This window comes from Carettochelys insculpta, chromosome 1 (assembly GCF_033958435.1).
Source record: "Carettochelys insculpta isolate YL-2023 chromosome 1, ASM3395843v1, whole genome shotgun sequence".
In the NCBI taxonomy this organism is placed as follows: domain Eukaryota; kingdom Metazoa; phylum Chordata; order Testudines; family Carettochelyidae; genus Carettochelys; species Carettochelys insculpta.
The window spans coordinates 352,560,972-352,577,218 of record NC_134137.1 but is presented as its reverse complement, the minus strand read 5'-3'; the positions used below and the strand labels follow the sequence as shown (position 1 = coordinate 352,577,218).

General features: G+C 39.6%; 1 protein-coding gene across 1 annotated transcript in view; it reads left to right on the top strand.

Annotated features, from left to right (window-relative positions):
* The window catches only part of PRKAR2B (protein kinase cAMP-dependent type II regulatory subunit beta), a 180,712-nt gene extending 164,934 nt beyond the window's left edge, over window positions 1-15,778 (top strand). The window contains exons 7-11 of the mRNA XM_074984145.1: window positions 4,428-4,529; window positions 5,577-5,651; window positions 8,754-8,819; window positions 9,004-9,142; window positions 13,535-15,778. Coding sequence (XP_074840246.1) covers window positions 4,428-4,529; window positions 5,577-5,651; window positions 8,754-8,819; window positions 9,004-9,142; window positions 13,535-13,668 — 516 coding nt within the window. The 3' untranslated portion in view covers window positions 13,669-15,778. The remainder of the gene's footprint in view (window positions 1-4,427; window positions 4,530-5,576; window positions 5,652-8,753; window positions 8,820-9,003; window positions 9,143-13,534) is intronic.
* The last annotated feature ends 469 nt before the right edge of the window (window positions 15,779-16,247 follow it).

Here is a 16,247-nt window from a genome sequence, read left to right as displayed (position 1 = left end):
CAGGGAGCAGAGGAAGCCACTCTATGTCGCCTTCATCGACCTGACCAAGGCTTTCGACTCCGTCAGTAGGGATGGACTTTTTTAAATTGCTCCACAAGATAGGCTGTCCACCACGGCTACTCAAGATGATCCAGTCTTTCCACGAAGACACAAAAGGAACCATCCAATATGATGGCACATCATCAGATGTTTTCAGCATCAGGAGTGGTGTCAAACAAGGATGTGTCCTTGCTCCGACATTGTTCGGGATCTTCTTCGCACTCCTCCTGAAGCATCACAAGATCTGATAGGAAACTGTTTAATCTTGCAAGACTAAAGGCCAAGTCTAAGGTGCGGGAAGTGCTCATTAGAGACACGCTGTTTGCAGATGACGCTGCTGTAGTGACACACACAGAAGGCCAGCTTCAAAAACTGCTGGATCAGTTCTCCAAAGCATGGAAGGACTTCGGGCTTACCATCAGCCTGGAGAAGACAAACGTACTTGGTCAGGACATTGCTGAGCTTCCATCAATCATCACTGACAATTACACGCAAGAGGTCATCCACGAGTTTACTTACCTCGGGTCCACCATCACTGACACCCTGTCGCTAGAGACTGAGCTAAATAGGAGGATCGGAAAAGCAGCCATAACTCTGTTCAGACTCAGCAAGAGAGTGTGGAATAACAACAAGCTGTACACTCACACCAAAATGCAAGTCTACAGAGTCTGCATCCTCAGCACCCTCCTGTATGGCAGCGAGTCTTGGACTTGTATGCCCGCCAGGAAAAGAGGCTGAATGTCTTCCACTTGCCCTGCCTCAGGCGCATTCTTGGGATATCATGGAAGGACAGAGTGACCAACAACGCCGTCCTCAAGTAAGCTGGAATTCCAACCATGCATACCCTCCTCAGGCAGTGGCAGCTCCGCTGGCTTGGCCACGTCCACAGGATGAATGATGGAAGGATCCCAAAAGACATCCTGTACGGCGAGCTAGCCTCTGGCAAAAGACCTCCTGGATGCCCCAAATTGCACTGCAAAGACATCTGTAAGAGGGGCCTTAAGGAGGCAGACATCGACCCAGACAGTTGGGAAGAGCTGGCAGACGACCGCAGCAGCTGGAAGCAGGAACTACACAAGGGCCTTCAGAAGGGCAAGATGAAGATCAGACAGCTGGCAGAGGAGAAGTGAGCCCGTAGAAAGGACAGCCAGGACCTGCCAGACACCCACTACATATGCAGCAGATGTAGCAAGGACTGTCACTCTCGTGTGGGCCTCCACAGTCACAGTCAATGCTGCAAATGACGATCTTAAATGGAGTTACAAAAGGCGCGATCCATAGTCTACGCAGACTGAAGGATGCCTAGAAGGATAGCATTCTGGGTATGCTCACTGGTCTTGATGTCATCTTCCCCCATTGCATTTTCATCGTTCACCTTCCTATCCCTAAAAATGTTGATCCATTGGAAATAATGCAGAAGACACTCAAAATTACAAGAAGGTATTTTTGGTTTCCCCACACATTATATTGCCAACATGGGTGCAGTGACTGTGCTCTCAACTGGCCGTCCATCCTACCTCCCATCATTGCCAAAATGCGATCCCTGAAAAGCATGCAGGGTCGCAGAATATCAGATTGAGAAGAATGGATGAGGAAAGAATGTTTGGTTTCCCCCTAGGCTGTAATGGCAACACGAGTTCAGTGACTGTATTCTCAAGTGGCCATCCATCCCACCTCCCATCATTGCAGAAAAAAGAATTGTTGGTTTTCCCTCGGTGGCAGCAAACCCAAGGTGACAGAGTGTCGCTGGATGACCAGTTGAAGTATTCTCCCCCATTGGCAGCAAGCCCCATAGCCACCAGGGGAGATTCTTCCCCAGCAGCAGCGAGCCACTTAGCTGCTGGGGGAGACTTTTCCTCAGCGGCAGCAGCAAGCCCAGGTATGGGCTGGTGAGAGGTGTGGTTTGCTGGATGACCAGTTGAAGTATTCTCCCCCGACAGCAGCAAGCCCCTTAGCCACCAGGGGAGACTTTTCCATGTCGGCAGCAGCAAGCCCAGGTATGGGCCAAGGGGGGGTTGTCATTGGATGACCAGTTGAGCTGTTTCTTCCCCATGGCGGCAGCAAAGCCCCCAATATCTTAACCGCTGGGGGAGACTTCCCCACGGCAGCAGCAAAGCCCTCTCTTTCCTGTGCGACTGGCAGCATTGCCAGCACTGAATGGCAGGCACATCCTTTTATTGGTTTGGGTTGGGGGCTACCCACGTGATGTGCCTGAGCATGGGAAAGACCCAGACTGTGTGACACCTGTGGGGGAGGGAAGGGTGTTCATACACAAATGTAAACCTCTGAGAAGAAGTTTCCTGGCGTGTTATCCAAGCACGACCCCCAGCACAGCCTTGTTGACACATGGTACGGCGGGGCCAGGGCTGGCGCCTGGCAGCGCAGAAAAAAATAGCAAGTGTACAGACAGTAGTGAACTCCTTGAAGGGGCTATTTGAATGGGTAGATGCATGCACCCCGCTAACAGCATAGAAAAAAAGAAGCCATTTCTTAGACTGTCATAAACTAACATCAGCCCACAGGTAAAGGCTCGCTGCTCCCGCTTGGAAAATCAGGCTCTTCCTGTTACTGGAGAGCAGTAGCCAGAGCGGAACACTGAGGGGCATTGTGGATTACATATGGGACACCTCTGGAGGCTAATAAATTTGATTTTTAAGATGTGGCTCTTCAACACTGGCCTTTAATCAAACTTCTGAATTCGAGCTTGATGCTATACCAGTCAGGTAACTGCCATTTTGTAATCTTGAGATTAGTGCATCCAAAACCGAGCTAATGGTATTTACAGTGAAGACAGTCACATGGTAAAATCAAGCTAACTGCCTTAAATTCGAATTTATCTCATCGTGTACATGCAGCCTCAGAGATTGGTGCTTAAGTCCCGACCAGACCTGCTTAGTGACCCATGGTGGGGAATCCCTCTCGTGGAGTCAGGCAACTAAGGTGCCTCTTGCAGGTGTGAGTTAGACAACTATCTCACTCCACACAAAATGGGGTGGGAAGAGGTGGTGCCTAATTCTAAGCCCAGGATTTAGAGCATTCACTTGGACTGGGATGTGGGAGACCAGGTTCAGTTTCCCCCACTTTGCCACAGAGGAGGAAGGATTTGAACAGCAGTTTCTCATCTCTCAGCAAAGTGCTCTAACCACTAAGCTGTGGGATATTCTGATGGGGTTCTTTCTTGTTGAAGCTGTTCTGTTGTGGATAAATAAATGAAACAGCTTTTGGAGTAGAGAGACTACACCATCAGTCTCCCATCTCCCTGGTGAGTGCTCAAACCACTGGATTAAAAGTTACAAAGTGGGCACCATCATCTACCTCCACTTCCTCTTCTGTCATCTGGATTTTGTCTGAGCCAATAGGTGGCCTCTTAGCATGCCTGGCTCAGGACTCACATGCAACTTAGGTGGATGAATGCTTATTGTCCCCGGTTTATGGATCTACACACGCTTTTTTGGAAAGAATTTTTCAGAGAAAATTACTGTTCCTCACCTGGGAAAGGAAGAGGGTCTTCGAAAGAAAGGGCCGCATTCTTTTGATTTCAGATTGAAAGAGCGCATGTTGTGTGTAGATGCTCTGCAGGGTTTTTTGAAAAAGTTCTGGCTTTTCTGAAAAAACTTGCTTGTGTAGACCCAGCCCAAGTGTTAGGTGCTCTCAGGGATTGGTGTGAGTTTTATGGATCACAGTAAATCCAAAACTTGGACTTTGGCACCTCAGCATGGGTCTTCGGTACTTAAATATCTTTGTGAGATTGGGCCTCTATGTCTGGCTCCTAAACCTGTATTAGGTGCAATGTTGGTTCAAGAAAGGACGGTAAGCAAACAGCCTGCCTCGAAAATATAAAATCTCAGAAATCTGTACAGTTGTCAAAAATGGAGTCAGTTTCAGTTTTGTTGACGGCCAGTTGTGCTTCCTATCCCATGCATCTTATCTGGAGGCAATTTGTGTATATGCTCTTCTCTGGCCAGGCAGGAAGGCATTTAGCAGTCACTGCTGCTGCTCAGCTGAATCTGAAACTCAACAGACAGCAGCTGTGCACAGAAGTAGCAGGTGAGGAGGAATGGGCATGACGTTTGGTGTTGCTCTCAAGCCTGCCCAAAAAACCTTTATAAACTATACTAGGGAAGATGAGTTTTTAAAAGAGGAATAAGGAAGATGGGCAAGAGAATTGATTTCAAAGATATCAGAAAAATCAGTTCTTCAAAATGATACAGTTTAAATTAATATATCTAGTTTTAATAGGAGGCCTCACTGAAATCCTTAAAAATGCATACAGTTGCCCTCTAGTGGCTGATTATAATGATACATTTTTCCTGTTTCTTTTAAGCATTCTTCATTTTGTGCTAACATTTTCCTTCACTAAACTCTTTTCCTCCTTTTTATGTTTTCAGGACAGGGTAACATTCCGGAGAATCATTGTAAAAAACAATGCCAAAAAGAGAAAAATGTATGAAAATTTTATTGAGTCATTGCCGTTCCTTAAATCTTTAGAAGTAAGCTTTCTATTGCATTATTATAGTGGTTCTGGTGCTGCTACATTATAAGCTTCTACTTTCACGGGGTTTTATTTTGGAATAAAAATTTCTTTCAGATTACAATTTTGCACATTTTAATTTTTAGAGAAGGGTCTTTTGAGAAAAATGTTGAAATTCCCAATTTGATCCCCCCATGGACTACAGGTTGGACCTCTCTAGTCTGGCAGTCTTGGGACCTGACCGATGCTGAACCAGAGAATTTGCTGAATCACAGGAATCCAGTATTGTCAAGCAGCATTACCAACACTTCCATTGCTTTCTGGGCTCTTAGAAGACACTTGGAAGTAAACTAGAGCTAAATAACAGCACAGAACACAGAGAGACAGGACCGGTACCTGTGAAACTTTACGGTACCATGGGAAATTTGGTCAAACCCATAACAAGTGTACAGCTGGTTAAATAAAATCATGCCAGACCACAGATGTCGCCAAACCAGAGAGTGTCAGACTAGAGAGGTTCAACCTGTACTTTAGCTTCTTCATAAAGCTTGACCCTGTAATTTCATCCACAGAGCAGACCCCTACTTTGGATCTGCCTGGAACAAGGAGTCTGCCTCAGTTGATCAACTTGTAGGGTAGAGGCCATAATAATAATAAAAAAAATTATAATTTTTATGGTTTCCAGGCTTCTGTGTCTTAAATTGAATTTTTGCTGGATCTTATACCATGAATTAGTGCTTCAGGCATGTTGAAAAAAGTGAATACTTTCTTTTAAAAGATATACATGTGTGCAGAAAAATATACTTTCTCCAGTAAGTGTTTTGGAAGACTTACAGCATGTAGGCTCACCATACAAAATAGCAACTTAATTAACACATATGTTAGTAAACTATATCCTGGAAAATTGGCAAAGGTTAATCAAACGTATTATTATTCCTTTTCTGTAAATACAGATAGCCAGGACTATATTGTATGTAGGTCCATAAAAACAGACATTAAGGATTAGCAGAATAGATATATGAAATATTATTAGCAAAAAAATTAATATTCCCATTTTTTTATAAAGGTAGCTGAACGCTTGAAAGTGGTGGATGTGATAGGCACCAAAGTTTACAAAGATGGAGAACAAATCATTGCTCAGGTATGATGGTGTCTTAGTTGATTTAGTTTTTGCGTCTATAAGTAAAATTACCATATTATTTATAATGAATCCATTTCTTTAAACTAAGTACATTTCAGTATTGCACACACAAATGGAATACTTGTCTGAAAAAACTATATAGTTCAAAGACACATTGTTATAATGATTAAAAGTCCAAATTATAATTTAAAGCCCCCTCCCCTCAAAAAAAAAGGCTAGGGGGCTGAATGCTAATTCAATTAGTTTTCCACTGGTTTTTTTACTCTTTTATATTTCCATAAACTATATATATGCAGTCAGTAGTGTGCCTCTTTGATGACAAAATGTACTTCATTCTTTCTGGGATTTGGTATGTTTTGTTAGCCTTTAAAAAGCTGTAAATGATAAATGTCTGTTATAGGATATTTAGCTATTGTCAGTCTGGGAGTTTTCTTGCTACTTTAACAGCTGCCTTATTTCATTTGGGGTGTGTGGACACTAGGAACTAACTTCAACATTAACTTCAAAGTTATGCACTACTTCAAAGTAGCCAGCAGAGAGGGCTTGTCTACACTTGCCCCCAACTTCAAAGGGGGCGTGATAATTAGGGCAAGGGGAGATTATTAATGAAGTGCTGCGGTGAATACGCAGCACTTCATTAGGTTAATTCTCCTGTGTGACAACTTCGAAGCATCAGACCTGGAAGTGCTGGCATGCGTGTAGTTTGATGCTATGTTTGTAGCCTATTCATGGCAGCACTTCGTTAGTAATCTCTCAGTGCCCTGATTAACATGCCCCTTTTTAAGCTGGGGACAAGTATAGACCCAGCCAGAGTCTACACACATTTTCCCTTACTTTGAAGTAGGGAGCCCAATTTGGAAGTCCTCACTCCATTCCCAGGAATGGAGTAGTGCCCTACTTCGAAGTTAAACTTCGAAATAGGGTCTGTGCAGATGCTCAACTTTAAAGTTGCTTGTAAGCAACTTCAAAGTTACTTTTGTAGTGTAGACAAAGCCTTGATGAATTTTAAGACACAGCAGACTTGTCTACATTAGCCCCCTTCTTTGAAAGGGGCATGGTAATAGCCCCAGCAGGGAATAGCAATGAGGTTGATAACTTCTAAGTTCACACAGCGAAAATGAGCCTAATCAGGTGCTGCATATGCACGTCATTGCTATTCCCCGCTCAGGCTGATTACCATGCCCCCTTCAAAGAAGGAGACTAATGTAGGAAAGCCCTGCATGTTCTGTTGATCTGAACAGAGCAGAATAAACTGCAAATACTGTGGAAGAGGAAGGCCTATATTATTAGGTGCTGACAATGGACCTTCTCCATGAATGTCTTTTTCTGTTTCTAAACAAGAACAATGCAAAGATAATTCCACCGGGGTAGGTTGTAGGCAACTGACACTCTGTCTTGCCTTTGAATTTCCTTTTTTATGTTGGATTTAATTCCTCCTGTGCTTATTCATAACTGAGCAGATGATGGGGAATAATTCTTGGGGTTTTTTGAGTTCAAAATCCACTAAAACAGAAGGAGGGGGCAAGTGGAGTAGATCTTTCAGGCTAATTATTTCAACCCAATTGTTCTTTTCTGCCTCACTTATCCATAGGGGAGCAGCTTCTTTGTTTTGGGGAACAGGGATAAGTATCCTCCAATATTCTCCAGTATCCAATAGCTGTATTTTCCTCTACTTCTCTTGTGCAGTGTCTACACTAGCAAGTTTTTTTTTTTTTAATTTTTCTGAAAAATCCCAGGGTACATCTACACACAAAATATGTTCTTTTGATATTAAATCAGAGGAAAGCAGCACTTTTTCCGGCAGTCCTCTTCCAGATCAGGACAAGTGTCTTTTTCCAAAAGAAAGTTTCAGAAAAAAAGCATGTGTAGACGCCACAGTGGCCCTTTTTCAAAAGAACAGCCCTCATGGGGCCAGATTTTTTGATTCCTGGCTCATTCTTTCGAAAGAGTGGTGGTTTTGTGGACACCCTGTATCGAAAGAGTAGATAGATTTTTTTCTGTGTGCTTTTTTGTATGTGGGTGTGTTCTTTCAAAATAGGTTTTTTGCAAGAGATCTCCCAGAACAACTTCTGTCAAAGGGTCACTGTAGTGTAGATGTAGCCTTGGTGTTTCAAACTGTATTTTGTCCATAGTTCAGAACTGATGTCTGCATGGAACCAACTGTGTCATTTTTTTTAAGGAAAGTTTGTTGCTCATCTCACCTCTATGTAGACATTATAATCCTTCTGTGCCAGGAATATAGATTTGTAAGTAAAACATATTGGGTGTGTCTACACTAGCCAGCTACTTCGAAGTAGCTGGCACAACGTTGAAAAGGCATGCTTCGCGTCTACATGCACAGTGTGCTATTTTGACGTTGAAATCGACGTTAGGTGGTGAGACATCAAAATCGCTATTCCCATCCGAAGATGGGAATAGCGTCCTACTTCGACATTGAACGTCGAAGAAGGGCATGTGTAGGCGATCCGTGTCCTGCTACTTCGAAATAGCAGGATCCTCTCTGGTGGCCATCAGCTGAGGGATTGAGAGATGCTCTGTCCAGCCCCTGCAGGGCTCTATGGTCACTGCGCGTAGCAGCCCTTAGCTCAGGGCTTCTGGCTGCTGCTGCAGCTGCAGCTGGGGGTCCCTGCTGCATGCACAGGGTCTGCAACCAGTTGTCGGATCTGTGGATCTCGTGCTGTGCAGGCCGAGTGTGTTTGGGAGGGGCCCCTTAAGGGAGCAGCTTGGGGCTTTGCTGGCCCCTTATTTCGACGGGGGGCACTTGTGTGTATGGACGCTCCGCATTTCCTTCCGGGGCAGCTCCTTTCGATGTTCTCCGTCGCTACTTTGACGTTGAACATCGATGGCACCAGCCCCGGAGGACACGTAGATGATATGCGTCAAAGTAGCCTATTTCAGTGTCCTTACTTCGAAATAGGCTACTTCCACGTAGTGTGCTAGTGTAGGTGTAGCCATTAAATCATTTTGCATTGGGTACCAAAAGTATGAGCTCTGAGTATGAACTGTGAGTCAGTGACTACTTATATTTTAATGTATTTCATACTGTTAATACAAAACTAAAAAGCAATTATCTTATTTTCATTACTTTTTTATTTTTAATAGGGAGAGCTGGCTGATTGTTTTTTCATCATAGAATCTGGAGAAGTGAGAATTACTATGCAAAGGAAGGTAAAACCCCTAACATGAATTTAACTATTCAGAATCATGAAGTCATTAATATATTCTGTTAACCAGCAAATGTCTAGTTCTCTCACTGCAGTTTTGTTTATTTTTAGACCTGTTTAAGTTCCATTTTGAGTAAAACTGTACATTCTGTAAGTGTGCCTTATTTTTATCTTATCTGACTTTTCAGAATAAACAGGATGTAGAAGAGAATGGGGCAGTTGAAATAGCCCGGTACTCTAGAGGACAATATTTTGGAGAACTTGCTCTTGTAACTAACAAACCACGAGCAGCTTCAGCATTTGCTCTTGGCACTGTCAAGTGTTTAGGTACTGATTCAGTGATATTTTTGTTTTCTGTAGCTAATATAAAAATAATCCTTTTACTTATCAAAGGTTGTATTTATTATGTACTGTGTGTTCTTTAATACTGTAACATCAGATTTCAATAATCCAGTAGCAGTCCTTCAAAACCATTACACTGTCAGACCATACTGTACGTATTATAGTATACTCCTATGTACTCTAGCAAAATTACTTGTAACTGACAACTGTCAACCATGGACCTCCAAAGTCTTCCCTCTTTGAATGGAATTGAAATTGTTTTTCAACTAATGAAGTACTTCTAATACCTGTTACATAAATCTGCATAACTCTTAACAGACACATAAAAAATTGTCCTTGCCCAATGGTATACCAGAACCTAAGAAACAACTGCTTGATATAATCAGCCATTTGTGCTATCTTCTTGCATCTAACTTCCCACTTCTGAGTAAATTACCAAGTACTTAGTAAAGTCTGTGACTTTACAAGTCCACGTCACTCTATCAGGCTTCAAGCTGAAGCACAGAGCAGAGACAACAGTGTTTTTGTTAATATAGAACATCATCTTGTCAGTGAACATGAGGTGCAAATACCTGTGTTTTCTTCTGGATCTTTGTGGCATTTAAAACAAATACTACTCTTTCTCCTTTGAGAGATTGCAGTGGTGAACTGGAAAGATGGCTTCAATCCTTCGCCTGGAACTAACTGCACAGGTTCATGATGGACAGCTGTTTCTCCACCTCCAGAGCCATCATCTGCACAGTTCCTCAAGGGTCAGTCCTCTTCTCTTCTCTTCCATAGGAGTGGACCGTGACTGTGGAACTCAGTACTAGCAGTGATATGTGACCATGAACCTCTCTGCTCTCAGAACTAAATGGAAAACTTATTTCTCTAACTTAGCTTTCCTCAGTAATGTTATTATTTCAAAAAAAAAACAAAAACAAAAAAAAAAACTAGAGAGCTAACATTCAGAACAAAACAATTAACTCCCAACTGAGTTGCCATGGTTTATGGATTGTTTAGATACTACTTAATGCACCCTTTAATATTGAAATGTAGGATTAATTTTTATGGTTTAAATGCTTAGCTTTTCAATCACCATATCATTATATAACCCTTTCATTTTATTAATCTAGTATGAAAATTGTAAGATACAAAGGCAAATTTTGTATTCTTAAATGATAAATACCAGGCAAGCAAAAAAAATGTTCTCTGTTTAGTCACAAATCTGTTGGGTTTTTAAAAATCAGTTTCCCCAGCCAAATGAAAATAAAGAAGCAGAAAAAAGAATACAAAAGAAGAGGAACATGAGAGATGGTGATAAGAAAAATCTGTTCTGAACCAGATTTTGTGGTCCAGGCAAGTTTGGTTAATGGCACCTCTGAGATAACAGAGACCTTGATCCACTGGAGTCTGGTTCAGGAAGGAAGTTTTCTTTTTTTTCTCTTGATGACATTAGATGTGCAAACACAGACCAAATTCATTGCTGGCTAGAGCATATGGATAATACCCGATAAACCACTATGATTATGATTCATCAGGTTCATCAGATTCATATCTTTGAGCACAACATCAAAAAAGCAAAGGAAAAGAATAAGCTAAATACCAAGTTATCACAACAAAGTCTATGAAAGACATCATAGAATCATAGTGTAAGCAAGACTGCATGGGTCATTTAGCCTGATCCCCTGAGGTTCCTTCTGGAACCTCTTCTAACTACAGTTTGTGGAAAAATAGAGAGTGCTGTAGTCCTTTTCAGAGTTCATCAGTAGTTTTTTGTGTTTCATGCAATGCTAACTTGGAAAATGTTTTCAAAATAAATTTCTCAACAACCATTGCATTCTCCCTGACAAATCTTTAAGCAATTTTAGATATTTCACAAGTTGTAGATTAGCAGTACAAATTCTAAAGGCTTTACATGTGTTACAGCTTTTCTCCTGGAAAGAGGCCATACTGTTTTGCCCTATAGTCACTACAGAGAGTGAAAGGAAGAGTTGCAACAAGAAGAAGATACCACTGATTTCTTTTTCTAAGACTGTAAGATACTGTCATCCTCTGGTAATTGGCACAATGTAAATACCTAGCTAAACAGACCTCAAAAATAAGTGGTAACTCTTTCGGGTAAAAGTTCTTAAAAATTTTATTTGCACTGTACCCTACCCAAACTAAAGTCAAAACTGTGCTAGCTGAACCATTTAAAATATTTTTAAAATGCATAGCACACTCTTTTTTTAATAGAGTTGGAAAGATTTGGTTTGCCATCTGTAAACTAGTAGTTCTTACTTACATGCAGTTTATATACCAGTTAACTAGTTTAGACACTAAATTCGCTTAATCAGTGCAACACCCCTAGTGTGGACATTCCTAAAGTGGTGTAAGAACATCTTAAATCAGCTCGGTTTAATTTGCAACTGATATGAATGTCCATACACAACTGGGCTGATTTAACTGAATCCATTTAAAATCATGCTTCTAGTTAAAGTGGTGCAGCTTTGTGTATAGGCCAGGCAAAATCATTCAAAGGAAATGCAGAGTTTGTTCCCTTACTACATCTATAGGAAGTAAGTAAGCATGTTTACTGTAGTGCCACAAAGTGAATTTTACCATTTAATATATTGATTTGTGATTATGAAATGGATACAGTTTAAACTGTAAATTCATATGGGCATGGACATTTTATTTTATATGTCTGTAAGGCTTTATGCACATTTATGGTGCTGTATGAATAATAAACATAGCAGTTATAAAATCAGGCTTAAAATTTGTGCATGATATCAAACAGTAAATGGTAAGAGTTTCAGTTTAGCAAAGAGTGATATCTGAGGCAAAAACATTCAGGTATGTGTTAGCAGGAGCATGGCTCCAGAAATTGTTTGGATAGAGAAGGAAATCAAAGAGAATGAGACAACAGGAAAGCAGTTTTGATTGGAAGTGTATTTAAATTACGGGCAATCCCAGTTGAGCAGAAAATTAGGTGATGGTGGTGGTAGCTGTTTGCATGTGTAATGTAATTGCTCATTTGATTTTCTCTCAATGTGTATTTTTCCTGTAAGAACATATTAAGACACAAGCTGCACACATATGCACTTTTATGCCATAACCCGTACTACATAGATTTGTAGGAAAAATTTTATGTGTGAGACTGAAAAATTAGTTTTCCTGAATATGAACTTCTAATTTCCTTACTAAATTTTTCATTGCTAACCTATTAGTCAAATAGTCACAGAGAGTTAGCTATGTTAGTCTATAGTTACAAAACAAAAAAGCAGTTTTGTAGCACTTTAAAGACTAACAAAATGATTTATTAGGTCATGAGCTATTGTGGGAGAGACCCACTTTTTCAGATCTGGAAATTCTGTTCAAGGTAAACTGGCACAATGAGAATTTAACAGAAAGAAAAAAATTAAATGAAAACTGATGAATCATCTACCTAGGACAGAAGAAGTGGGGAGGAGGGGATAGAAAATCACTTACTGTAAGTTTCTATTAAGTAAAATGAGTTGCCTGAAGTCACTGTGAATATCAAAGATGGGGAAATAGTTCTTGTAATGCTTAAGGTAATTGCTATCTTTATTTGAGACCAAGGCGTAAAGTGTCGAACTTGAGAATAAATTCCAATTCAGATGTGTCCCTTTGTAATCCGGTGTTAAAGTCTCTTTGTTTTAAGATGCAGATTTTCAGGTCTTGGGTGCTATGGCCTGCTCCACTGAAATGCTCACTGATGGGTTTATGTGTATTCAGATTCCTAATGTCTGATTTGTGTCCATTCATTCTTTGGCAAAGTGATTGTCAAGGTTGTCCAGTATACATAGCAGAGGGGCATTGTTGGCACATGATTGCATATATAACCTTCAACAGAATTCCCAGATCTGAAGAAGTGGGTTTGTCCCACGAAAGCTCACCACCTAAAATCATTTTGTTAGTTTTAAAGTGCTACAAAACTGCTTTTTTGTTTTCTGTCAAAGTTAGTTCTAGAGTTTTGAAAATGTAAAGCTTCATGAAGTAAAAGCATAAATTTTTGACTACAGCACCTTTAGTTCTTCTGATTGACACTCCCCATAAACCAATATGAGCAACTATATTTTTAAATTGTCATGCAGAGCCTGGATCCTGCAAAGACTTATGTACTGCCATCAGTAGAGCTATTCCTAGTAATAAAGTTAAAGCACGTGCAAAAGTGTTTGCAGAATTAGAGGCTAGGTGTTATCTAGGCCTGAACTATATGAGAAAAGTTATCTCCAGCTCTACTGACATATTATTGGCCTTACTGAAGCCTTTCTCTTTACAATTGAAAATTTTATACTGTGAATGTCATAAACTCTGAAATTCATTTATGCAGCTGATGGACACGTTACATTTTCTCTTTCTTGTCTCCCCTTGCCCCTTCTTTTATCTTAGTTATGGATGTGCAGGCATTTGAAAGGCTTTTGGGACCTTGTATGGAAATTATGAAAAGAAACATTGCAAACTATGAGGAGCAGCTAGTTGCTTTGTTTGGAACAAACATGGACATTGCTGATTCCACTGAATGAAATAAAGTCTGAAACAACAAGATCTGTTATGAGAAAATAGCACAGTAGTGGTTAGTCCACTGAGAACACATCTATCTTCCTGTAGATGCCAAGTATTTCTGTCATTTTAGAATCTGGGATTTTGTTGTTTGTTTGTTTGTTGCGGTTTGCTTTTGCTTTTTTACATATTACAATGGATGTATCGGTGAACTGAGTAGGGATTTAATAGACTTTGTACTGATTTTCAGAAGAATGTGGCACCACCTGTTCCAGTTGAAGTCAAGGGTAGTGGTAAATGTACAGCAGCTTTTGAAAATCAGGTTCTTTGTACAGAACATTTAATAAGGAATACATGTTAAGAAAGCACTATGATGGTGAATTTGTTCAGCCAGCTTCTGTCCTATAAAATGGTTAAGATTTTCTGGAAGGAGTGTTAGTTGAATGCAATATGTTGAAAGTGTAAATGCACACAGTGTTCATAAGTATTGAAAAATACAGAAGGTATACTGTAGGTATCCATTTCTGCCTATTAAAGTTGTCATGATTTTATGTTGCGATTTCTATAGCTGTATAAAAAAGAATTAACTCAAAATTCTTCATAACAGTAAGGCACAATGATACATTTTGTGTAAAATTCATTAACCGAGTCTTATCTTAACATTTTGTGATTTGATATTAAAGTCCTCTTTGCTTAATATGCCACATTTCAGCAAGCCCATTTGTAAAATACTTCAATATTTTATGCAATTTAGGAGATTTTTATATTTCTGCAATAAACTGCATTTTTAGTTGTTACCTATAAGTGGTACATTCCTCCATTGAGAAAGCTGGCAAATTAATTTCAATGCAATCAAGTTTTTTAAAAACCAGGCAAAAATGTTTTATGTCGGCAATTGCTGCATTCTATCTAATCATGTATAACCTACATAATTTTCCTTCTAACTTCTTTCTTGTTTTAAAATTTATGCCTTTTTGGTATTTATTTGATGTCTGTGCTAGAGTTAACTTTTGTCCCTAGAAGTCACTTATTTTTCTCTGTTCAATATTTCCCATTTCAAGTCAAATGTTCTCCGTATCTCTTTCTTCTTAGTAGAGTCTGACTTTATCTACAACAGATCAGATTTAACTATTAAAATCTTGAAAGCCACACTAAAATTGTTTGTGCCTGGAAATACTTAGCAGCAAGCCGTAGGTGAATCTGAAAAATCAATAATTTGAAAGGCTGTTTTATACATGTTTGGAGGGCAGGCTATTAAAGCTTGCAAGTTCTGCTTTGGTCTTTAGACCAAAGGCCCTAAGACATCACAAAAGACCATTGCAGCAGTTGGAGAATGGTGTAAAGTTTTGCTCTGTGACTAAGGAGAAAGTATTATCTCATTTAAGATAAGCAAGGTTCATTTCTCAATTTAAAAAAGTCTGTGACTGGAAGTATCAGACACAGTCCAATTCTCACAGTATATGCTCACGTTTATTGTTCCATGTAGAAAGCTAGTTCACATAATGATAAGTTACAGCAGTTCTGCCAAGACAGAACCAGGAGAATTTCAGCAAGTTTGCTTGCTCCTGGTTTTAATGAAATGAAATGTTTCATCTTACTTTTCTTTTTAGTCAGTGACTTTTCTAATACAACATATTTGTGTTTGTCACTTGGTATAATTATATATATTGTAGTTACAGTGATCCATTCTGACAATTTATACTTGAATACGATCAACTATGATTACACAATACTATTACTGACATGTAATTTATATTGTATAATACAATATAAATTATAAATGAGTATTATCAGCAAAAACAGCCTCAGCAGAATTTACAGGTGTCAACAATTTTTTTACAAAGCCTCTTGATATGAATAGTTACACATATTATTACCTTTGTACTTTTGATTTATTGAAAAAAAGTGGTCTGTTATTCTCAAGGAAACATCAGGTAACCAAAATCTGTGTGTCACTCTGTATGCTTAATCTACAAAAGTTACTTATTTTTTGCACTAGTTCAATGTTATTCAGAAGAATCCTAATGATTACTTGTATGATGATGAATTCCAATCAAGGCCATAAATGCTAGTAACAATATTTTCAGTATTGTTTGTTATATTTAAAGTTTCCTTACAATAAACAACACTTTTTATGTATATAGAGAGATGTTGTTCCTTTTTATAGTTACAAGTGAATTATTTATAGCAACTTAACACATTCACAGTTGTTTTTGTAAATAGTTTTACGGTGCTTTAAATCTTCAAATAACATTACAAACTTTGAGCCTCTTGCTCAGTCTCCATATGTTGGGAACAAATAAAAGAGAAAAGAACTTGTACACACATAGGATGTATAGCAATTCTGGACACTCAGATCCAATCTAGGACAGTCTAGATCAAATGTCAGGACATAGTCTGGTATTGGCTACTTTTAATTAATTTTCTCTTTTGTTAAAGATTTGTAATATGTATATTTAAAAAAAGGCTTGAATTAGGGATGCTAAATGGTTAATTGTTTAACCGTTTTAACTTGGGGCCTACCACCCCACTAAGCCGTAGCCAGGGGTTCCCACCAAGCAGCCCACTGGCCCCTCAGTAGCTCGGACTGCTCTGGCCTGGC